At 42.9% G+C, this 25,270-nt stretch overlaps 1 protein-coding gene across 2 annotated transcripts in view; it reads right to left on the bottom strand.

The window, feature by feature from the left end:
- Nucleotides 1-2,218: 2,218 nt before the first annotated feature.
- Nucleotides 2,219-25,270, bottom strand: part of ANKIB1 (ankyrin repeat and IBR domain containing 1) — a 580,820-nt gene continuing 557,768 nt past the window's right edge. For both annotated transcript variants that reach the window (XM_078663642.1, XM_078663643.1), the window contains exon 20: nucleotides 2,219-5,288. In XM_078663642.1, coding sequence (XP_078519768.1) covers nucleotides 4,539-5,288 — 750 coding nt within the window. In that variant the 3' untranslated portion in view covers nucleotides 2,219-4,538. The remainder of the gene's footprint in view (nucleotides 5,289-25,270) is intronic.

Below are 25,270 nucleotides of genomic sequence, written 5' to 3'. Positions count from 1 at the left end.
GCCCCCTTTTCTTGTTTTTCGTGTTTGTTTTGTGCTTTTCTTGTGCCTTGGTTACCAAGGCACAAGATGGCTGCCAACACTTCCTGGTTTGGAGTGTTGCCAGCCAATTAGCATAAGCTGGTGGTCGGGAGGGTGCGCGGATCCTCCGTGCCTCTATATATCGAACATTTCCTTTTTTGATTTTCTCAGCAACTACTGAACGGATTTACACTATTTAAGAAAAAGAGTTCTTTCTGAAAGAAGGGCTACGTTCATGCTAAATTTGGAGTAATTGTGTTCAGCAATTCGAGCTGTAGCCGTGTTTAAAGTTTCCTACGAAAATTAACATGGAGAAAAAACTTTTTGGGACCCCCCTTTTTTTTCGTCCCGCTTGCCGAATCACCCCGGAAATTCGGGGTAGGAGCTGACCTGGGCGCTCCACTAGTATTGAAAATTTCGCGAAGATTCGTCAACCGACGCCAAAGTTATTGGCAAAAGAAAAAATGCTTTTCCTATGGAAACTAGGTCCTAACTATAACTATCTACAGGCGACCGCCAGTAGATATAGATATATATATATATACAGATACATATATATATATATATATATATATATATATATATAGCCCTTTGAGCAGTGCTGAAGCGCTTGCCTAAAGGGTAGCATACTACACCTTGTAGGGTGCTACCCATGTAGGCAAGTGCTTCAGCACCCCTCAAAGGGGTAGTAAGCGCTATATAAATGTTTCCATATAATGCAATTATACATAGCATCTTTGGTATATTGCAAAAGAATTCTATAGCTATAAAATATAACTTTTTGGAATAAAACAAAGACCAACCTATAAAATAAAGGGAAAATATTGTAATCACTATTGTTTAAAGAATGAGTTTGATTTCACCATGAAACATTGCATGGAAGATGTTTGTTAAAATACAAATGTTAACAGTAATAATGCCGGTTTGATAATGGTTACCCCCAAATAAAAATCGAAACTTGATACTATAACCCTAATTTCTAGCATTTGACTCTTACCATAAAAAGATTTCAGAGATTCAGAAGTATACGGAGTACAGAACATACTGTGATTTCAAAATAAATAGTTAAGTAAATATTATCATACTGTCTTGCAACACAGAATTCCTGTTACGTTTTATAATGAAGTCCATTTAGTTTGCCACTCTTAGCCGGAAACCAAGGGTCAATGATCCTCAATTCGAAACAGTTTGATACAAGAGCCATCAGCAAATAAAATTAAGAAAAGCTTGGCGCTTAAAGAAAAAAAAAAAAGAAAACGATATCATGTACTATTTAAAAAGGGTAATCTAATTTTAATATTTGTAACTTGTTCAAAATGGAAGCATAGAGTGTTAATATAATGGTCAGGGGTTCACCCATTTTCCCTTGTGCGGACAACCACGACTGTTGCTAACAGGCAACTAACAATTCATTTGCTTAGGCAATTGATGCTGATTACAAGGTCAACAATATAGACTGCCAAAGTAGTATCATTAACCACTTCTACATATTGTTCAGCTTGCAAGATAATGCATTACAAAAGCGTTTAAAACATTTTTCAACTATTTTATTAATTTGGTAAACTAAAAGAAGGCTTTATTCATGTTTGCTGGCTAAATGGACTATTTAAATTTCTTAGGGTACCAGTAGGTCTAAGTTACTTGGGATTCAAACTTTGAAATTGGACATCACGAAGTGTGGGTATGAAGAATCAAATACATTTTCTACTGAACTGCAGTTGTTTCTTTAATAGAAGCTACCTTCGGTTTAGATGTGCAATTAGAACAAAATGGATAAAATAGTTTTGGACAGAACGCTGATGGGAAATGTATAGGATATAAACAGACTAATTTCAATTTGGAATCTTTTTTTAAATTCCTTATGAAGTGTGTTCCTGCAGATCACATGGCTTACCCTCTGGTCACAGTCAAGAGTACTGAGACACATTTCCCATTTTGGTGCTTTACAAAAGTGTCCAACATACAGAGTGTTGTGGTCATCACGCAATTACATCGTTCTAGTTCAAGCTCTGTTAATAGTTGACATCAAGAGACTAAAACTTTATGCAAATAGCATCTGAATAACAGCCTCTAGAAAATGTTCAGTGGAGATCCTTACCAATCAAATACAAAATCGAACATGAAAAGCAGACGAGCTAGTATTTATTAAAAAAAAAAATAAGCACCATAACACAAAAAGAAAACCACCATTTCATAAATGTTTAATTGGAGAATTTTACGTTTTATTTTCATCATTCATTTGGCCAAACCTCTCTACACAATTTTAACAGCCTATTACATAAAGTGGGAATGTATGAAGTATCCACTGCGAAAGTGCAATTAACATTTCAAGGTTAGAGTAATTGCTTACATTTTTTTTAAAAATGCTTACAAAATAAGAATGACAATCTTTATCTTAACTGAACTGTAGTCAGTTGGTATGATGTTTATTCCAATTTGTGTTGATAAAATAAATTACAATTTATTCAATTTATGTATTTATAATTGAGATATTGCAGAGAATGGACAAGCTGAACAACTTTAAAAAAGAAAAAAGGACCACATAAAAATCAGAATCCACACAATCCACGATCTTCGCACACAGATTAATCATATTTTAGAACCTCAAAACATTGTTCAAGATGACTGATCCACCTGTGTGGCCGTCTATACCAATCTATACTGTCTGTATCAATAAACTCTCAAACACAAAACTGGTATCATAATGATTTCGGTTTAAGAAAATTTCAAAACAAAACTACAGAATTCAAATTTTTTAGGAAACTGTATAAAAGCTGAACATTTTGGAAACAAGGTGCATACATCAGTAGTTCATAAAAGGGGCAACCACACCTAAAGCAAACAGTAACTTCCAACTATTTAATCCAGAGGTATTAAGGATATACTTAGTTTTACTGGCTGGAACATAAGATTGTTTTTTAGAAACATGTATTTGGTAAAAAGCAGGTGTTGCAAGATAGGATTACAAAATGATTAGAGAGCGATACTACATAAGATAAACGTTAAATGGACACCAATTTGTTCTCAAACATTTTCCTTACCTGCACCAATAGCGATATTCAGCTGAGAATATTTTATTCCTTACAGTTACAGATGTTGCAAAACTGTCATGCAGAATGATAATGTGCTCTATTGATCTCCATTGCTCATGTCTTTAGCATGTATGCAAGTAAAATAGTTTTGTATAATGTAGTTGTAATTGAGTAAAATTATATTTTTCATAGGGTTTTGAGTAAAAAGCTCTGATACCATACACAAATCTAACGGCATTACTTTCCCCACAAAGGGACACTGATAAAGTAGTGGGTAACCTTTCTTCTACACTAAATTAACAGTAATCACACAATTATTCTTTTCGTGCATTTTTACAAATCAACAGCACTGTTTGCCTATAATGCAAGAACACTGACTCAGAGTCATTCTATCTGCTGTAAAGCCAAGGCCATGGTTGGTTTTATGGAGGTTTTCATTATTTTATAGCATAGTTAATCGAGAACAGAGACACTGAATATCAAATTAACCACTCCTTTTGAAGGTGGCAGCTAGGCAAAGGCACGGTAACTTATTGTGCAAGACATTTGAATAAATGTAAAGCAGTTTAAAACTTTTCAAGGTTAACCGTGGAATTTGCTATAAACTACACAATTTTCATATTTCCATACTGCAGTTAAAAAGTTAGAGAGAAAAAAAACACATGGAAAAAAGAATGATTGCACTTCAATTAAAGTGTTCCCTAACACATGGTGCACTTGGTTTGCAATTGTATTTTAAATATTAAAATAAACTGTTTAGAACAGCATCAAAATGTTTAATTCATTTATAGTATAGGTTACATTTAAATTAATGTAGCTACCATGGCTATAAAGTGCCACATTTTAAAAGTGAATACCACCGAATGGCAACTTACCCTGCAAAGATTAATTCAATTACTTTGTAGCAATGCAGGAATACTGTGCATGTATTTGTCTCAGGTTATACAGTTTTAGCATGTTCTATTTTGGCACATTAGAACTGTAACGTAAATTGACATGTTAAACTGTGATTCATGGAGCGTTTTTAACCATTGCTCTCTTGTTAGACTAGCCCAAGTGAAGCATATGACATTGTGAAGGAAATACCTCTAAACAAGAAAACAGAACAAAGGAATGGTGTAAAGAAACACTAAAATGCCAGTGCTAGTGATTGCTGGCTTGCTAATAACTTGGTTTACTTTTATTTCCTTTTAAACAGGACAGGATTATTTATCCTCAAAACATTCAGTAAGTAGTTCCAAAGTAAGGCTACACAGACTGCTTCTGCTTTACAAAAAAAGTCATACATTAGTGAATTAAATACAAATAAAATGCCTTAAAAATGTAATCAGTATAAAGAACGAATACCGAAGGGGCTCCTATGTAATGCATTCTTAAATTCTTAGAGGTTTACCAATGAGCCAACATTGCAGGCACCCGGACTTCACAAACTAATTCAGCTGCAAAATGTCCGAGCTAACATGATCCAACAGTTGATTAATCTATACGTTATACTAAATGCACTTGCTCAAGCCATTCATTTGCAGTCTGTGGAGTTTGACTTGAAACATCTTCAGAATGGCTCATGGTACTAGTTGTCTCACATGTGTAGTCATCACTGTGCAGCATAACCTCAGCTGGGTTCACACTGGAATCCAAAGTACTTTCTTCTATTTGGGCTCCTCTCCCTTCATTTAGGAGAGCATCCTCGAAAAGTGCATGTTCTTCCTGGACCCTCTGTCCACCATCTTTTGCTACTGACAATCTGTGATCCTCTTCACTGTCCTGCTGTTGAGAAGCCTCGTCATTTTCTGCAGTAGTTGAAGGAATTAGGGCAATACTCTGAGGATTTATATCATGAAACCAGGCCATAATGTTCCCAAGCAGATTTTCATTAATGTTAGAGTCTTGACAAGCAGAATTTGGATTACTAGATGCTGAGTATAATCCAATGCGTGTATCACTGAGAGGGAGCAAGCGAAGGCGATCAGTGCCATGTGGTTCATTGTCTGCTCCTAACCGAATAAGACTGTCACCAAGTTCCAACAGTTCAGAGCTACTCAATGCTGTCCTATGAGTATCTCTGTTTATTGGTGCTGGGTCAAGTCTTGCAGGCAAAGACGAACCTATTGCCCCCAATGATGCTTCATTGTTAAGGAAGTCTCTGGCGTCTTCATCAACTGTGAGAGCAGAGTCTTGCAATGATAGCTGAATAGCAAGCAGGATATTTGGGTCGTCTTCATCTAGAGAACTAACAGCCTACAAAAATATGGAATAGAATATAATTTAAAGTATAATAAAAGAAAACATTTGACAGGTGAAATAACGAAGGAACATTGACTTTTGGGAACATGACAATACATAATTCCCTCAAAACAGAACTCAGCATAAATATTCAGAACAATAGCTTTTGGATTTAATACCATGGGTTCCATTAAGTTAAACAATAGGCATAACAAAACAAATAAACCCAACATTGACTCAATTCTTCTAGGCCTGAGTGACTGCCATTCCTCATCAAGGTGACAACTTTTATGTGTTTTGTAAAAGGTGGACGTGCTGTATCAATCGTCAGAATGTTAAATTATATTAAATAGGGAGTATTGAACTACCTATTCTCTTCTGAGCTGGATAGAAAACAATTGGCAATATGAAATCTTGAACTCTATACAAGTTATCAGGCTTTCCAAATGACTGAAAGGAGCCAACTATAAGGAAAACGCTACTTACCAGTATGCATCTGTTCTTGGCATGTAGAGCTGCAGTGTTGTACACTATGTATAGATCGCCATCTGGTGTTGGGCTCGGATGTTTGCATGTTGTTTTTGTCTTCAAAGAAGTCTTGTAGTCACGAGGTTGGTGATTCCTCATTCGGTCGACAGTGCGCATGGGCTTCGGCTCCATCGTTAGATTGTTTTTGCCACTAGGGTTAGATGGAGTAGTGAGAAATAGAAAGATGTCCATGCGTGATGTATCTAAGTTAGATAAGACGGGAACAGATAGAGGTATCCGGGGAGGAGGGTGGGCGTGTACAACTCTGCAGCTCTACATGCCAAGAAGAGATGCATACTGGTAAGTAGCATTATCCGTTCGAGGCATATGAGCTACAGATTGTACACTATGCATAGACTATACAGCAGTATCCTCCTTAGCGGTGGCTACCTGTATCTGTTGCTGTAGTTTGAAATAGTGTTTTTAATACAGCCTGGCCCACACTAGCTTGTTGTTTTGCTTGCACATCTACACAATAGTGTTTTGCGAAAGTGTGTGGTGTGGCCCAAGTTGCTGCCTTACATATGTCATCTAAGGGAACGTTCCCTAAGAATGCCAGAGAGGCTCCTAGTTTACGTGTAGAATGAGCTCTAAGGGGAATGGTTAATGTGCGTTTGGCTTTAAGGTAGCATATTTGTATGCATTTTATAATCCACCTTGCAATTCCTGTTTTGGATATAGGATTGCCCTTATTAGGTGGGGAGAAAGCTACGAAAAGTTGTTTGGTTTTCCTAAAGGATTTCGTTCTTTCAATGTAGTGCTCATTTAACATCTAAGGTGTGTAGAGCACTTTCTGCCACTGAGTCTGGTTGAGGGAAGAATACTGATAGCTCAACAGACTGGTTTAGATGAAAGGCAGATACCACTTTGGGTAAAAATGTTGGGTTTGTTCTAAGAACCAGTTTGTTATGATGGATTTGTAAAAATGGTTCTTGTATGGTTAGTGCCTGGAGTTCACTCACTCTTCTGAGATGTGATGGCAACTAAAAATGCTACTTTCCCAGTAAGGAACTGTAGTTCACATTTGTGTAGAGGTTCAAATGGAGGACCCATTGGTCTGGTAAGGACTATATTGAGATTCCACAATGGAGAGGGTGGAGCTCTTGGTGGAATTATTCTTTTTAAGTCCTTCCATAAAAGCTTTGATCGCTGGAACCCTAAACAAAGACAAATGTTGTCTGTTTTGTAGGTAGGCCGCTATGGCAGCTAGATGTAACCTTATAGATGTATACGCTAGGTTACATTGCTGTTGATGCAAAAGGTAAAATGATGTTTTGAATGGAAGCATCCAGTGGGTTGATTTTGTTGTGTGAGCAATAAATGACGAACCTCTTACATTTTGCTGCAAAGCATGCCCTTGTGGTAGGGTGTCTAGCTTCTTTGATAACGTTCATACAGTCTGGCAGAAGATTAAGGTAGCCGAACTCTAGGATTTCAGGAGCCAGATCGCAAGGTTGAGCTGATTGTGATCTGGGTGTCTTATCTCTCCATGGTTCTGAGTGAGTACCTTTGGTGAGAGGTGCTGCTTTTGATGTGGCACTACTGATAGTTCCAACAGAGTTGTGAACCATGGTTGCCTTGCCCATGTTGGAGCAACAAGGATCATTGTGAGGGAATGTTGTTGGAGTTTCCTCACTAGTAATGGAATGAGTGGGAGAGGAGGAAAAGCGTAAGCAAATTTGCCCGACCAATTCAGCCATAGTGCATTTCCTTTGGACAATGGGTGTGGATACCTGGATGTGAAGTTTGGGCATTTTGCGTTTTGGTGTGTGGCAAACAGATTTATGTCTGGGTGTCCCCACATGTGAGAGAATGGAAGAAGAACTTGAGGATGAAGTTCCCATTCGTGGATCTGTTGTGTTTGACGGCTGAGCACAACCTCTATTTGATTGTATACTCTGGTAGGTGGCTGCCAGGAGGTATATCTTCCGTGGAATGGCCCATCTCCAGATGCTCTGTGCTTGATGGGATAACTGGAGAGAGTGTGTCTCTCCTTGTTTTTGTATGTAATACATTGCTGTCATGTTGTCTGTATGGATTAGGACAGCTTTGCCTAGCAGTTGTGGTTGGAAAGACTCCAAACCTAGAGAGATTGCGAACAATTCCAGGTAGTTGCTGTGAAATTGTTTTTGTTGAGAGGTCCATTAACCTTGAACTGTATGGTTTTGGAGATGTGCTTCCCAGCTGGTGAGCGATGCATCTGTTGTTAGCACTATCTGTGGGACTGGCTCGAGGAACAACCACCGTTTGAAAAATGTTTTTTATGGTCCACCACTGCAGAGAGCGATGGGTTTGGTCGTCCACCAACACCAGATCTGTTAGCTGACCTTGACACTGGTTCCACGGACGTGCTAGACACTCTTGTAATGGGCGCATTTGCAATCTTGCATGTGGGACGAAAAAAATGCAAGAAGCCATCATTCCTATTAGCTGCATGAACACTCTTGCTGGTAGTGAGTGTTGTGGTTGAAATCTTTGAACTAGCATTTGTATAGCATTTATCCTGGCGGAATTGGGATATGCTATCGCTGTGGACGTATTCACTGTAGCCCCTAGATATTGTTGCATTGTGGACGGTTGGAGATGGGATTTGCTTTGATTTATTGTGAATCCCAGACTGTGAAACAACTGTATTGTACCAAGTGTGTGTTGAACACAGCTGTTGTGGGAGTTTGCTTTTATGGGCCAATCGTCCAGGTAAGGGAAGACATGAATTTTTTGTCTTCTCAGATGGACTGCAACCACCGTCAGGCATTTGGTGAAAACCCTGGGTGCTGTAGTGACTCCGAATGGGAGCACTTTGAACTGGTAGTGTTGACCATCTACCACAAACCTGAGATATTTCCTGTGAGCGGGATGTATGAAAATGTGGAAGTAGGCGTCCTTTAAATCTAGAGTGGAGAGAAAGTCGCCTTGCTGTAGTAGTGGAAGCACTTGTTGTAAAGTGACCATGTGGAAGTGGTCTGATTGAATGTAAAAGTTGAGAGGTCTGAGGCCAGTGTTGGTCTGAGAGAGCCGTCCTTTTTTGGGATTAGAAAATAAAGGGACTAGACTCCTGTACCCTGATGAGGCAGAGTAACTGGTTCTATTGCATCCTTTTGTAACATTGCTAAGACCTCCTGCTTGAGGAGCGTCAGGTGTTCTAATGACATTGGATGTTGTCTTGGAGGAATGTTGGGAGGTGTAGAAGTGAGTTCCAGGCAATAACCATACTGGATAATCTGTCTTACCCACTTGTCTGCTGTGATGGAATTCCAGACAGGTAGGAACTGTGAGAAGCGTCCCCCGACAGGAGTGGGATGATCGGAGGAAGCGTAGGGAAGTCACTGTTTATTATTAGGGGAGTTGCGGGTGTTATTACCCCTGCCTCTACCCTTATTGTTGTTACCTCTGTAGCCTCCTCTATTGTATCCCCTGGAAAAAGAGCCCTGGTTGGGACTTTTATAGGATGAGGACGGGTGTTTTGATGTATTTGTTTTGGAACCTGCTGTATAGAAGGAGCGATGAAAGGAGCCTCTGGTAAGGCTCCCATAGACTTTGTGGTCTCCGTGTCTTTTTTAATATTTTCTAAAGAGGCGTCAACGGCATGGCCAAAGAGGTGCTTTTGATCAAATGGTGGATTTAGAATGGTATTTTGTACCTCTTGTTTAAACCCAGATACCCTGAGCCAGGCATGTCTGCGTAGCAAAACACTGGTATTTATTGCACGTGATGCTGTGTCTGCTGCGTCAAGCGCACATTTGATGGATGTATTGGTTATGAGTTTCCCTTCTTGTATAAGGTTATTGGCTTTGTCCTTATATTCTTGAGGTAGATGTTGAATGAGCTTTTCCAGATCATTATAATATCTTGCTAGTATTGTATCTTGCTAGAAGGGCTTGCGTGTTTGCTATTCTCCATGAATTTGTAGCTTGAGATGCCATACGTTTACCTGACACGTCTAATAATTTAGATTCTTTGTCAGGAGGTGGTGTGTCACCTGACCCTTGGGAGTTTGCCCTTTTGTGTGCATTGGCAACAACTAGTGAATCTAAGGGAAGTTGGCCCTTGATGTATATAGGGTCTGTGGGAGCTGCTTTGTATTTTTTGTCTACTCTGGGGTTAAGAACCCTAGCTCTAACTGGGTCTTTGAACACCTCAGGTGCGTATCTAAGAAGGCCTTGTAACATGGGTAAGACATGAGTAGATTTTTGTGGTTGGGCAAAAGTCTCCAGTAGAAAATCCTCTTCTACAGGATCTGAAAGTAGTTTGACCTCATGGTATGTAGCGGCCCTATTGATTAGCTGGGCAAAACCCACATTGTCATCAGGTGGGGATGGTTTTGAGGGGTAGGAATCCGGATCATTGGTTAGATCAGGATCAGTATTATAATAATGCCATAGTCTGGTTCCTGTGGTGAATCATCAGGATCTAATGTGATTATGTCTTCATCCAGTTGCCTACCCGCATGTGAATTGTCACTGTCCTCTGATTGTGGAGAGTGTGGTGGCGAAATGATTAAATTAGGGTAAACTCATTGACAGCAGAGGCAGGGTCTCCCTCCCCTTCAAATTAACTGATGTTCAGCTGACTGTTGCTGTCCTTCCTCATGTCATGTGGTATAACCTTTTATTGGATATTTTCTTTTGTTCTGGATGGGCCTATCGTTGGTGACTATACACTGCAATACCGCTTGTTTACCTCAGAGGTGAATGTATAGTTCTCCAAACCAGAGGGGAATGATGTGAATATTGTTTACCAGTGTACTGTGTACCGATGCAATATTGTTGCAAAATGAATAAAAAGTTTATAAAAAAAATAATTAGGGTTAACTGGTGGTGGAGGTGACGGTGGTGGTGAAGTGTTAGTAGCTATGTGTATCTTTTTTGGATGAACCGGAGCATGTTGCAAATGTTCTGGTTTCCTCTTTGTAGGTAGTTTGGTGACTATGTGACCAGTCTTTGGGTGAATAAAGATAGTAGACTGTTTTGGATCAGGAAAGAAAAGCTCTTCGAGATCGATAGGTTTGCTTGGCGTCGAGGATTTCTCTTTGGAAACAGTTTTTGGATGTTTTGGAACATTGTCCGGTATAGCACCCTTCCCTGGTTCCGAAGCCTTCGGTGCCTTGTCCTTTAATGGTCTTGGCTCTGAAGTTTTCAGTTCCGAAGTTTTTTCTGTGTGTATCGGTGCCAAAGTTTTGTCTGTGTGCTTCGGGCCGAGGTTTAATCCAGCTGTTTTGGTGCCGGTGGCTTATCAGGCGGTTTCGGTGCCAATGCTTTATCCGGCCTCTTAGGGGCCGATGCCTTATGGGGCTGCTTCGGAGCAGAGGGATCTTTTGTCGATTTTGGTGCTGAATGTTTTCCCGGTGCCGGTGGAAGAGGGCGTGGCAGCTCGGATGACTGAGCTTTCGGTGCCAAAGGTTGTTTATCGGAACCGGGTGGTTGGCTGGAGCCGAATGCCTTTTCATTGTCCTTCGCTGCCGTGCCCGGAGGCGGGGCATTCAAAGTTTTTGTACGGTGTGGACCTGAGCCCAAAGGCGAAGGTGTTACCGGAGCCATTGGTATGGGCTTGGTTGGGGCTGGGGTCTCAGTACTCACGTCCCTTTGAGCCGGGGTGATGTCATCTTCGGCGTCGGAGACGTCTACTATGGAGTCCGGAACCTCTTCTTGTTCCGGCTCCGGAAGGTTATCGGGACCTGGATGGAAGATGTTCGAATGGAAGATGTCCGGAATGGAACCTGTGCCTCGCTGCATGTCGTGGCGTCAAGTTCGCCTATCCCGCATGTTCTTCTTGGACTTGAAGAAGAGGCAAGCTTCACAATCTTCCTCTCGATGTTCTGGAGAGAAGCACAGATTGCAAACACGATGGAGGTCAGAGTGTGGAAACTTAGCACCACACCGTGGACATTTCTTAAATTGAGTCCGTTCCATCGACGTCCGTCTCTACTGGCGCGGGTAGGCCCAACAGCCCACGTCGAGGTTCGCAGGCGTCGAAGTTTAATCGAAAGTTGTCGAGGGTGCGCATTGAAGGCACGCGATCGAGACAATACCGTCGGTTGAGTGTGATTACGCGTCGAAGGGGGTTCGATAACGACACTGATCCGGAGCGCAGCAAGTCACATCCGAATCCAATGGCGGAAAAAACTATCTAACGATGGAGCCAAAGCCCATGCGCACTGTCAGCCGAAGGAGGAGTCACCAACCTCGTGGCTACAAGACTTCTTCGAAGACAAAACCAACATGCAAACATCCGAGCCAAACATCAGGTGGCGATCTATGCATAGTGTACAATCTGCAGCTCATATGCCTCGAACCAATGGTTCTTCGATGTCTATTCAAGAGGTCCACAGCGAGTTACACAAATAAATAATGCTGGCAGTCCGCCCTTTCATAATCCCAAGTTGCCAGCAAGTCTTCAGCCACTGCCCCAACTCCACTGTCGCATCAGACTTCCAGGCATGCCCATAAGTTTGTCCGACACTGCCCCAGCTCCACTATCCTTTCAGACACCCAGGCCCATCAGTAAATCTACTGACATTTCCCCATCTCCACTGTCCTATCAAACTCCCAGGACTGTGTGTTCATTGGCAGGAACGCAAATCGCCCACAATGGACCAAAAGATGGGCCAGCCATGGTAAACATGATGGGTAAGGAAGGTTTTATGGGGACTAAATAAATGATGGAAATGGCAGGCACTTTTTCTCACCAATTACTCTCTTATTTGGCCCTCAAGTGCTCCCTAGCACACTGCACCCCTTAGATGACTCCCCATGTCTTCTATTTGGCCCATTATTGTCTCTACCTTGATCCTTTAAACCCTTCCCTGTGTAATTGCCCCCCCTTAAACGGTCACTCCACATGTCCCTCTTTATGGGCCCTGTATTCCATGTCTTTAGATTGTCTACTGTCCCTTATATAGGCCATCAGATGCCCTTGGTTTAAGTCACAGATCCCCAAGTTGTGTCGAAGCTTAGAGTCTCTTCCCATAACAGACTTACCACGTGGTTGGATGAGATAGGGGCTCTGGAACTACTAAGGGTCTCCCCTCTCCTCCAGGGGGCTCCTGTCTGCCTCTTGCAGTAACAACAATAGTACCCAAACGATGCCAAGTGTCAGAGCCGAAGCCATGAAAATAGAAAATGGACTAGCATGATCGGCATCTGTTTAATTTCTTCCAGAGGTCATCTTGGACTACGGCTTGATTCACGCAATCAAACCTAGCACTACACCTGGACCTCTATGTTTATCATGAAAAAACAGCAACTTGACAGATACAAAACAATTTAAAATTTAAAGTTAGCAAAAGGACATTGGTGTACTTAACTAAACACAAAACAACACGTTACAAGTTTGGACAGGCTGTGATCTGGAATTCAAATCACAGTCCAGCAGTTAAAAACGGACAGGCTGCACTCTAAAATCAGTAAGGCACTTTTTTAGCTGTATATACAAAAATGAGCAGGTACTCACCGTTCGGTCTTGTCCCTTCCGTCACGGCCATAGAGAAGAGAACTCTTGTGAATTTGCCTTGATTCACTGTTCCAGCTCTGCCCTCGAATCCCAAGCCTAGTCCCCGCAACTCCTCTGCCAATCTAGACGCTGCTCTCATGCACGAGAGCAGCACATGGATTGGCTGGGTCAGGGGCTTCCAATGCTCCTTTGGAGACTTGCGGGCTGTGCATTCAGCCCCCAGGGCTCCTTGCATTGCGGATAAGTGAGGGTTCAAGTGTGCATGTCGGGCTGGGCAGAGTAAGGCACCCGTCCAACCCAAGATGCGCACCCACCAGGAGGCCCAGCTGTATCATAGTGACTCAGCCATTTAAGCTCCGCCCTCACCCACATATGACTCTGCCGGCCCTGACCTGACAACTGCTGAACGGATAACTTTGCCCGTGACGTGCAGATGAGGCTATTAAAGAATTGGTTGGTATCAGCTGGGGATCAGCAAAAATAAAGTAATTACTTTACATGGGGGCAACGGCCCCACGCCCAAATAAAGAAACCGCCGCTGGTGTCTCTTTTTAAAAAAAATGAAATGTGTGCTTGAAGAACACAAGCTTGAAAATCTATGAATCTATGTATCTATGTGTTACCTGCAGGTTAACTGAAATTCCCAACTTATTCCCCCTACCCTCCCAGTAAGACGTCATAATCATGCCAGCTGCACATGCCAGCTGCACATTGGTTTGCCTCCCCCCCACAACAACCTGGGTTTGATAAAAGCTCCTATTAACTTTAACACAATTTACATGGTAATCTTGGGTGTGTTGTCCTGTGGGTACAACCTGGTGCTATCCTGAATGAAAGGAAAGACTGTCATCTTAAACATTGCCATCAGCATTTCCTCAAAATATAGGTCAAGCAACCCATGTTAGTTGACTCCGGCACCACCAAGATGCAGAGATTGTTTCTCTTCGAATTAGCCTACATATCATTGTTTTTACCTTTGGTTAATCAGAGAAAGTGTTCCAAGTGCAAGAGTTTCTCCACATTTTTTTGGTCAAGTCTTCCGCATCCAATATTTCCTGATTCGCCAATGTCAGATGCTTTTGTTGCTTATTTGGAATTCATTAGCTCTATTCTTCTAGAGAGGGTATCTATTTTGAAATCTATTAATGTGAGGCAGTAGTGCATTGCTTTCAGTAGTGTTTTCACTTCAGCATTCACCTCAGGTTAATCCACATCTATTTCATCCTTGGAGGTTGACACTATCTATCTGTCCACCATCGTGTGCCCTTTCCGATTTTCGAATGTACGTTTTGCTTGTTTTTGCCGCACCTTGCCTATTTTTAATGAGTCTCCTTCCCAAGCCTTTATGGCCCCATGTACCTCATCCCCCAGGGACTATCTTTTTCATTAAGGGTAAGGAGGGGGGGGGAGGGGGGGCAAGCGGCTTCCCTCAACAAGCCATTATGGGCCCTGCAACCCCATACCGCTGTTTTCGGTTACTACCGCCTCAGGGAAACATATGCCTGCTCCGACCTGGCAGGAGCATTTTTAAAGTTCTTGCCGGGTGGGAGTGGACATGCCTTCCCTGCCTGCGCTCCTGTGGGCAGGGAAACTACTGCGTCCCAGAGCTGGGCTTCCTGGGAAACAGTGAGTGGAGTAAGCCCTGGGGACTGTGTCTACGGGGCCATAACACGCTAGAGAAGGGGTGGGTAGATGCTCCCCTCTCCCCTTTCATTGATATTGCTGGCATTGGGGATGGGGTCAGTGAGGCCTAGGATAGGGTCAGGATGCTTGGGAAGGGGTGTCATGCACTTCCCTCCCATATAAAGTCTTTGCGCTGCTCCCATGACCCACCCCGGGAAGGGGGAGGGGTTGATTTGTTTCAAAGCAAAGAAGCCTACGGATTTGCGGAAAAATGAATAAAAACAAGTTTTTACCCCACACCAGGCCTAGGGGAGCAGGACAACCCCACCCTGCTCCCTTATATCTATTTTTTATCTTTTCGGGACTCAATGCTAAAATGGCTGCCACCAGTCAATTAGGATCTCAGCTTGTGGTGTTGGATCCGCTGACCCTCTGCTACTGAACTACGGAACAGATTTACACCAAATAACAAGCATTTGCAATGCAATAGGTCTCGCATTTAACCGAGTTTAAGCTATTGGCATTGTAAATGACAATGCCTTTTATTTATGTTTTAAAAACTAAAACATAAATAAAAGACATTGTCATTTACAATGCCAATAGCTCAAACTCACGTAAATGCGAGACCTATTGCATTGCAAATGCTAGTTTTATCACAGTGGTGGGTGGTCCTCCTGCAGTTTCACAGTATGAACCGCAGGCACTATAAGCCTTGCTTCAGCGTGAGGGGACAAAGACTGAATAGACATGGAGGCTACCCCATTTCTTAGTCGCTTAGGTGGAGTAACCTCACCTGCATTAATTACCCCTGGCACAGGAGTGTGTCAAAGTCCTGCACCACCTAGATGACCTCCAGCGCCTGCGCATTTCACCCCCGGTGTGCCGATGATACCTGCCTTTTTATCATCATGTTACCACCTGAATCGCCCTGTTACCCGTAACTGTAACTGCCCTGACATCACAGAAAGTCAAGGGTGAAAAACCTTTGTTTCTTCTGCTTTTTTTCCTACACTGAGACCGTTTCAGCTATTTCTCACTTTCTAGCCTCTAAGCGCAACACAAACTCTTTTCTGGCTTGGATTCACTGGTGAAGAGACAGTCTAACCTACTGTGGAAACCTACCAAAAAACTCTAATAGACCGATGTCTCAGAGTGGAAAGAGTGAGTCATGCCAGATACTGCGTAGTTCTACTGATGCCAGATAGCGCCTACCTGTATTGGTCTTGCAAAGACACTAGTTTGGTAGTAGGTTATTGGAGTTTTAGCATGCTCCCTAGAAGAAATGACTACACTTCCATTTATACACCGTTGTTGAGATAACCTTGGGGTAAAAGGAGGTGGCTGTCCCTATCCTAGTAAAATAATAAAACCTTGCACTCTGCCATCTACAAATAAGCAAAAATGCGTCAGAAATTAGCAAAGCAGTGTGCGAAACCAGGAATGGATTACAGTTATTTGTGTCAACAATGTCCTGTTCGGCAGTGCCCATAGCTGTGTTGTTTACATGTATTTTACAAGGCATATGGAGAGTAACTAACCACTGCTGTTGAGAACTTAGTTTTAACGCTTGACGTCGGTTTTAAATAATTATGAAATATGTGTGTACTGATACATGTAACTGAGGAGTAAATACAAAAAGCTGCACATACACTGTTGGGCTCTCAAGGAACTTCGGTTAGGTGCGCTGAAGGCAAATTAGGTTTATATCATCCTACTATCGCTGTTGACCATATCAAACTGAACATGCGATGTCATGGAGAGCAGCTTGTAACATGGCTGATTCCTGTTCCTTCTTGAAAAGCTATGTGTACGTACATTTCAAAATTGTATGGTGTCATCATGCTGATAGGCTCATTCTCATTTTATAAATATTTGTAAACAGTTTCTCTTCTCAACAAGAACGGGTAATACTGGCAGTTTAGTGAAGGACAGTCCTGACAAATCAGCTGGGGAAAGTAAAAAAAAAAAATCTTAATTAGCATTAGTGCCTTTATTTTGATGATACGAAAGACTGCTGCCTCAGCATGTCTAGTGAACCATAACTCATTAGGAAAGATGAGCCTTGCAGAAGGGATCACCGATATGGCTGTGATTACAATTGCTGAAACCGTTTCTGACGGGTTTTTTCCCCAGTACAAATGGATGCATGGGTGCTGGGCCAGTAAACACTACCTGCCTAGAAATAATATGAAGAGATCAAGATCCCTCCGCGGCCTTCCACTGCCTGACAGCACAGTGCAATGCTGGATTTGAAACACCCGCCTGCTTCCCACACACCTCCCCTCCCGGCCGCATTTCACAGAGCACTCATAGAACAATGTCTAGGAACATCGCTTGCATGTTTGCAGCAACAAAAACATGCAGTATATTTTCTATACATTGACAAACACATAAAACTTATGCACACACACAGTACCGTGCGCTCCCTGCCCACGGCTACTGTGAGGCAGCCAGGATCTGGCAGCGCCTTGCAGTGTGTCCAGGGTCACAGTGAGCCTGGCTCACCGCTGCAGTCACACCAAGAAAGGCCATCCCGACTATGCCGAGCACAGTGCATCCTACCCTATGCGCCATCCCCCTAAAACTGAGTCACATGCTCACAGCTGGAAAAACAAGTTGTCGCCGTGAAAGCGCGCATGGCGCGCGTTCTGCTCAAAAGCCGCGAGTGCGGACAGGAGATGTGCGTCCGCATCGCCTGTCCGGTGCGTGCCATCTCCTGTCTCCCTTCGGGACAGAAAGCAGCAGCAATAGAGTCTCGCTAGAGAAGCAGCGCATGCGCTGAGTAGCAGCGCATGCGCTGCGTTCGCTAGCGAGACCTAAAAATGAGGCTTTGTGGGCCAAGATCTAGCTTCCTGCCAAGTTTGATGTAATTTAGTTCAGCAGTTTTTTGGTAGATCTGTTCAATTTTCCTCTGGAAAAATGTATGGGGAGAATGTGTTTTGAGACAGCCACCTTCTTCTCAGTCCCCGCTTGACGAATCACTCAGAAACATTCCAGAAAGGGGCTTAGGTGGATGAGACCCCGTCAAATGGTGCTAAAGTTATATAGAAAACAAAAAATGCTTTTTCTATTGATACAGGATTCTAACTATAACTACAAATATATATGAAATCACGGCTCCTTTAAAGATGTCCCGTCCAAACCAGAGGTGGAGCGGCAACCGAGGGAACTACTGAGCCAGAAAATCTGCATAAAGCCACAAAAGAAAAAAGGCCATTCACACAACGCAGGGTGAGAAAGATCCCATCTTGAGTTAATTTTCGGCAAGAACACATGATGCGTTTTGGCTATAATCATATATAATCTTCTCAAGTTAAAACTCAAATGGTATATCACAATAAGCTGCATAGAAGACGTTTGTTAAGTCCCTGGAAAACCCACCATAAGCAACTCATTAGTTACTTATTAGTTCTAGCAATAAAATGGTTATGAATCAGTCAAACAACAGCGATGAGGTAATGGAAAAATGGAAGGTTGCAAAAGATCTCCGGTTTATTAAGTAAAAAACGTTCTAGTGTAAAACAGCTAAAAGTATATGACAGCATGCGCAAATAGAAAAAAAGCTAATCTACAACTGGTTAATTTCCTGCTTTTTAGTAACAGAACTGGAAACTTATTTCGAGCTGCCTCGCAAAAGTTTTTAAAAACTAATTGCATCACGGATTGCTCTAATGTGTTATTAAAAGTGTATAGGTTTTGTTAGCATCTCTTAGGAAATGATAACAAGTGGTGGGAGGTGCAAAATCTTACTAGTAGTTTGTATTCAATAAATGCAATTCACCCATTGTAAATAAGGTGTAGTACCCTTCACAGATTTAACAAGAATAAACTACCTAACCCATATATTCATAAGTTCAATGGACTTTAATCCAAATCCTGTCACATTTCTGAAACCTTTGTGGGTTATAGAACTGCTTGGGGCAATACTTGTCAGAGAAAACCTTTTTTCTGTACCTTCCTTAACCATAGAACCCTATTGGTTAATTTAATTTCAGACCATCTAGAACGTTTTCACAGATCACGTTTGGGAAACACCCATCGCAACGCATGCGTCGCATCGCATGCGTATACGTCGCGTGCTGTCACAACGCACGCGACGTTACGACGCGTGCGTTCACTACGCACGACGTTAGATCGCAGCCGCCATTACATCGTGGCCGCTTTTACAATGCAGGCGCTGGGGCATGGACGGCGGGGAGACTACGTAGAACCACTGCGAGAGACAGGTAAGGTCGAGTTTAGTGGAGGGGAGGGTGTGAGTGCAATATGGTTGTGTTTTAGGTTTCAGGGCTAGGGCTTAGGGTTAGGAGTCGGATATGGCACTGTTTGGGCTTTAGGGTTAGAGCTTAGGGTTAGGAGTACAATATGGGAGTTTTTTAGGCTTTAGGGCTAGGGCTTCGGTTTAGGAGCATTTATGGTGTTGTTTTAGGGCTTAGGGTTAGGAGTCGGAGGTGGTACTTTTTTAGGCTGCATGACAGACATTAAATTAAGACTTACATGGGTAAAATACGGTTCATGTGACCGCCCTTGTTCCAGCTGGGACCACTGACCACCCGGGGGCTTCAAACTGTGTTTAGCGGGGCAATTACGGAGTTTTTGGCGGTGTGATAGCATGCGTGGTCGTAGTGTGCGATGCAAACGTCTTTTGCATGCGTGTGAATGTGAGTTCGATGTAGTGGTTTGCGTGGTGAATGCGTGCGATGTAATGGTGTGTGCGATGTGAGGGATGCGATGTAACGGTGTGCGTTGTGTTTGTTTGCGATGGATCGTCATACATCCATCACGTTTGCTTCAGAATTTGACCATATGATAATATATTACAAAACAGAGCTCAGGTTGATTTTATCTGCATGTATCCTGTTCCACAAAGCATATTATATTATATTTACTATGTTGCAGAACCAACAAATGCCTACAGAACATATTTTATTCAAACTTTTAGCTGATGGCATATGTGGTGCTCCAACGGCAGCTCCATACATAAGATAAGAAACTCATTTGCTGTTAAATGTCATTTTAACATGTGCAATAGTCTCATTCCCCAAATGTGAGGGAAAATAAATTAAAAACAGCCTCTATGAAACTGGGTATTTAGACCAGTGGTCCATATGACGTTGACCCACAAGTTCATGTTATCACATGTTATGCCTAAATAAGAATAAGTAGGTGCTGTTTCCAGGACGTTCTCTGTAATATAGATTGTATTTAGTCACACCCCTGTTGACTTCCTTTGGCTAAGTCTACACTTTCTGAACATTTCGCCTCTAGCCCCATACTTTGCATTGTGATCTGTCCACTAGAGTAGTCACCTTAAAAAAATCTAAAATTGTTGGATACAGCCCGTGAATTCTGATACGGATGAAGGCTTAGCCCTGTCTATTCATTCAAGGCTGACATCTGATCCATAAAGGGTAGGTAGAGAGCCTTGCTCTGCAAACACCTATTCCCTGGTTAAAAGATGTATGTTTAGGTACTGTTCTAATGTGCCCAATCCAGCTCTAAAACCATACTGGATTTCTGCCAGGATACTATTTGATTGGGCCCACAACTGTATTCTAGTCAACAGAATCCATCTGGCCAATGTTAGCCCCAAGGTTAACACATAACTAGGGCTCCCGGTTTCATGGTATTTCTTTTTTTTAACATTTCCGTCTGTATTTATCCATATATATTTTTGGGCCATGTTATCTGTATTTATCCATATTTATTTTGTGTTTTGCGTATAAATGTAGTAGTAAAACTGTACATTTCCATATTTATTTAAATGATAGACGCACATTCATACTTTGATGTCTGTCGTGTTTTAGCTATTTAAGTTCCTAAATATGACATAAAAGTACATCCAGTGGCAAATATTAGCATTATATCATAAATGTTAGTTGACAAATGCAGTTATTTAAAGAAATGTCATCCTATTTTTCAATTTCCCACGCTGTCCATCTGCTCAGCTGTGGGCTAAATTCAGGAAAGACAGCACAAAGAATCACTGAAAAGAAGCAGATTTTCTGTATTTATCCATTTTTAAAAATAAATGCAGACAGAAAACACATTGTTTTCTGTCTGTATTTATCTGTAAAAATCCTTAAAAGCGGAAAACATGGAGCCTTACACATAACTTATGTGTTGTCTGACAGTTGCCTTGCGCTGATCTCCCGATCCCTGTCCCTCTGAAAGTGCGCGAGGACCCCTCAGGACTGAAGTGGTGTCACCATGGTCACTCCTAGAAGGCTCAGCCCTTATGGCTTGCCCCTGACCCACTTGTTCTCCCACTGGGGACCGCATCCCGCTCTCATCCCTCCATCTGGACTTCTGCATCCTCCACTTAGGAGTGGCACAGTCAGACATCAGAACTGGTGGAACTCTGTTTACAGATGCTCCAAGTTCTCCTGAAACTAGGAGATCCCCCTCAACAGATGGCCTACTAGTACAGCTTCGGCTCCCCACCTGGTGTTCCCTGAAGGAACACTCCAGGCCCCAAGACTGGGATTCGGGCACCTTGGGATGCATCCCAGTCTCACTCGTTCTCTGCGGAGACAGGATGTGAGTCTCTACATCCCTCCCACTACACCGGGACCTATCTGGGCTACTAAGAACCTTCCCACCACTGGGCTGGGAAATACCTGAGCCACTCCCCTTAGGGTCACTCCCTAATGCCTACCCAGACCCACTGGCACTCACCCAGAGGTCTGCCTCCTCTGCAAGCTCCCTGGGATCAGAGAACTCACACTTTAACAGGTGTTGGTGTAACCCTGGAAAACAACAACAGAACATGTGCTCTCTGACAATCAGATTGAACAGCCTTTCAAAACTGTTTGCAGTGCTATCCATCACCCAACCTTCCAGTGCATCACAACATTCATCCAAAAACTTCCCCCAAGACTGGGGAGACAATTTTCTACTGCCCCTGAACCTTAACCTATACCCTTCAGGTGTGACACCCTCTTCCTGGGGACTAGGTACCATGCTCTGTGACCTGGGAGTGGAATATCCTAAACTGGATGCCATATTGCTGCCACCACTGGGCCCCACCCTCACTGGTGAATCCAGACCACTACAACTACACTCAGGACATATCCTCAAGAGCTATCTTTTCTCTGGTGAAGGCACTCTCTGCCTCTGCAGGCCTCTCCTGCACTAAGACCCTTTCAGTCTCTAGCTTTTTCTCTTCAAATTCCAACACCCTGAGACTCAACTCCTGAGCCAACAATGCCTTTTTCTCTGTGCCCCGCATCCACCTGTGCTAACCCCATAGCATGCTCCAATTGGAGCTTCTGTAGCTCCAGCTGGTGCTCCTTTTCCTTCTGCCTGTCCACCATCTCCTCTGGTGACCATTAAAGAGATTGGGCACTATCCCTTGCACTACACCCAGCAAGGGACTCCCTCTCTACGCGGTCCTCACTATCTACTGGCCTCCCTGCCCTGTCATTTTCTTCCTCCCCTTCAGACTCTTCAGGCCCTGCTTCATAACCACCACCTAGGTATGTGGAGGGGTAATCTGCGGGGTCCCCCAAGCACTCTATGACTACTCCCCTGCAGATTCCTTCAAAGAGTAACCGTTTTCTGCGGAAGTTGCCTTCTATTGGTATCCCCCTTTCCCCACAGAAACTGTTTAACCCTTCCTCAGTGCACTCCCAAAGGTCATCCTCATTATAGACTAACCCCATCTTGGCTGGCAAGATACACACTCCACAGAGCAAAACAAGAAACCTAGGCATAAACCAAATACAAAAATGACAATTTGAAGAGAAAAATAAAATCGGGAGAAATCCCCAAACATGTGATTAGTCCAAATTGAAGAGTTTGTAGTGCAACCAGGTGTCGCAGTGGTACTGCGCAAACGTAGGTCCAATCCTCACCGCTGACAACCAATGTTAGAAATGGGATTTATGGTTGGCTAGGGCATGCGCCTAAGCCAGGCAGAAACCACCGCTCTAGTCAAGGGAAGGGAGTTGTCAGTCAGTCAATCACTTTTATTCGATTTTTGAGAATCATAAAAAGACACAGGGTACAGATCATCATGATAGAGAAAACTCATTAAAATACAACAGTAAATATCTCTACATAATATATCATAAGGCAAGGGAGTTACACACTGAAGATAGCCCCTGACCATCCCCTTGGTAGCTTGGCAGAGAAGTCAGGCTTCTCCCAGAGGCAATGTGTAAAGTGTTTGCGAAACACACACACAGCAGTGATACACTAGGCACACCATAAAAGAAACTCCACCCAAGGTTATATCAAAAATAGCCTTTGTATTACATATAAAACACATTAGAAGTAATCACATATACACTGTGCCACCTGGCACTTGGTATCACTTTACAGGGGATTATACACATTGCAGGGCCAATCAGGCCACTGTATTCACCATTAGAACACACAAGTAGTGCAAATAAACAACCAGTATCTACTGGCAAGAGGCACTTAGCATAAACGCATTATGCATAAAGATATTAGGCATACCTCCCAACTTAGCACCAGTGCACCACAGTAACACTGATAAGGTGCACACATCTCCCAAGGGCTGCCCGACCCACCAACACACAAGGTAAACACCAGGCCAACTGGCCTGCTCCTCGGGGCTCATCTTGGGCATTCCCGTACTGCCCTTGGTCCCACAAAGCCAGGGGTCTCCTAGCTCTGTGTTCCCTCACACAGGGCATCCAACCTGGCCCCTACTGGCTGCCGATGCAGCAAAAATTACTTGCATAATGCACAGGGGGCGGGGTGCATCTCACCCGTATCTCCTTCAATGGTGGATGCCCCCCTATGCTGGAGATGAGCATGCAATTGCCCGCAATCATGCGGCGCAACTGCAATAAGGCAAAGAGTGTTACTAGGGCTTCCTCACCCGCCCTACTCACAGGGGCTTCTCTAGACTCTTCCGGTCTCCTCGCCGTGCCCTGCGATCTCCGGTGGCTTCCAAGCAACACGTGAAGCTCTCCCTTTCCTCGAGGGAGTCCCCGCCCACAGAGAGGCGCAATCTTGCCTGTCTTTCGGCCTCAAAGTCTCAGTTGGTCCCACAGTACTCATGGGTCACCACTGGACACAGCAGCGTGGGGTGGGAAATGATAGGTAAATTAAATACGCCAAACAGGTGTAGACCAATCTTACCACGTTTACCATAGAGCGCACATGCACTTTACACTGGACAGCAGTGATAAAGTGCCAGAGTCCTAAAACCACCAACACCAGGACAGAAAAAAATACCAGGAGGAAGGCAAAAAGTTCAGGGATGACCCTGCAAAAAGGGCCAAGTCCAACAGCCACTTTAACAAAATATATCAAAATGGATCCCCTCAGTTGGCAGCCATGAATTTGAGGGTAATTGTGGACTGCGCCCAAGAGGTAGGTATAACCAATTTACAGGTAGCATTTAATACACTGGTGAAAACTGAGGCCAGCATCATCAGATTAATTTGTGTGGGTCCAATGGAACACCATCAGGACCTGAGGCTTCACTTGCTGGACTGTTATTTATTGCCTCTACTACCTCGTGAAAGCTAATAGTCAAGTTGTTGTCACTGGTGCGACTACAGGTCATCATGTATTTGGGATGCCCAATATAAAATATTAGAAAAACGACATAACCAATTCTCCGTGACAAAATGAGTATCTAAATTAGACTAGGCCAATGACATAGAAGAGGAAGCAAGATTTACTACTTTCCAGAAAGCAGCAGTATCTTTATGAATACTAGCTCAAATGTGTTCCCCCCAACCTTTATTTCTAATAGAGGTTTTACGGATCCAAGATGGTCTTTTTTTATAAGTCGCTATAAAGAAAGTTATTTCATTCTGATCCGGGGTACTCATTTCAAATATGGTACGTAAATTCCGATATAATAATTCTACAGGATCTGCTAAACCACTAATTGGGTGTTCAAGAAACCCTGAAGTGAGTAAATAAGGAATAAGGAATGAGTTATGACCTTTGTGATGGAAGTATAAGCTGTTAAGATGTCAGTGGGTCCAAATTTGTCCTCCAAGCATAAAAAGAAATCATCAAGTGAAGCATTAATCACCAGCTGCAAAACACAGGCGGGATCAATCATCTCCCAACATATGCTGGTTCCTCCTTCTGTCACTATTTCTCTCTGTAGGATCAGAATGGGGGGGCAGATTTTACAGAATGATGGAGGCCGACAACTATCCCGATAGGTAGTTGAGGATCAGTGGAGTGTGTCTTATTTATATTTGTAATTCAGATTTATTTAGGTCATATACAGAGAGACACTTTAGGTCTTGTATTGTTTGCAGTGATTTTCTGTTTTCCACTTCAATATTTCTTTTTGAGCTCAACTCATTATTTTTCTTCTTTATCTTTGTAAAATAGTGCAGTCCTTCTACACTTTTTATACTAGTTACTTATCTCTTGCAATTGTACAATTGTACATT

This window comes from Lissotriton helveticus, chromosome 10 (assembly GCF_964261635.1).
Source record: "Lissotriton helveticus chromosome 10, aLisHel1.1, whole genome shotgun sequence".
NCBI lineage: Eukaryota > Metazoa > Chordata > Amphibia > Caudata > Salamandridae > Lissotriton > Lissotriton helveticus.
The sequence above is the reverse complement of the archived record's forward strand: the minus strand, read 5'-3'. Positions and strand labels throughout refer to the sequence as shown.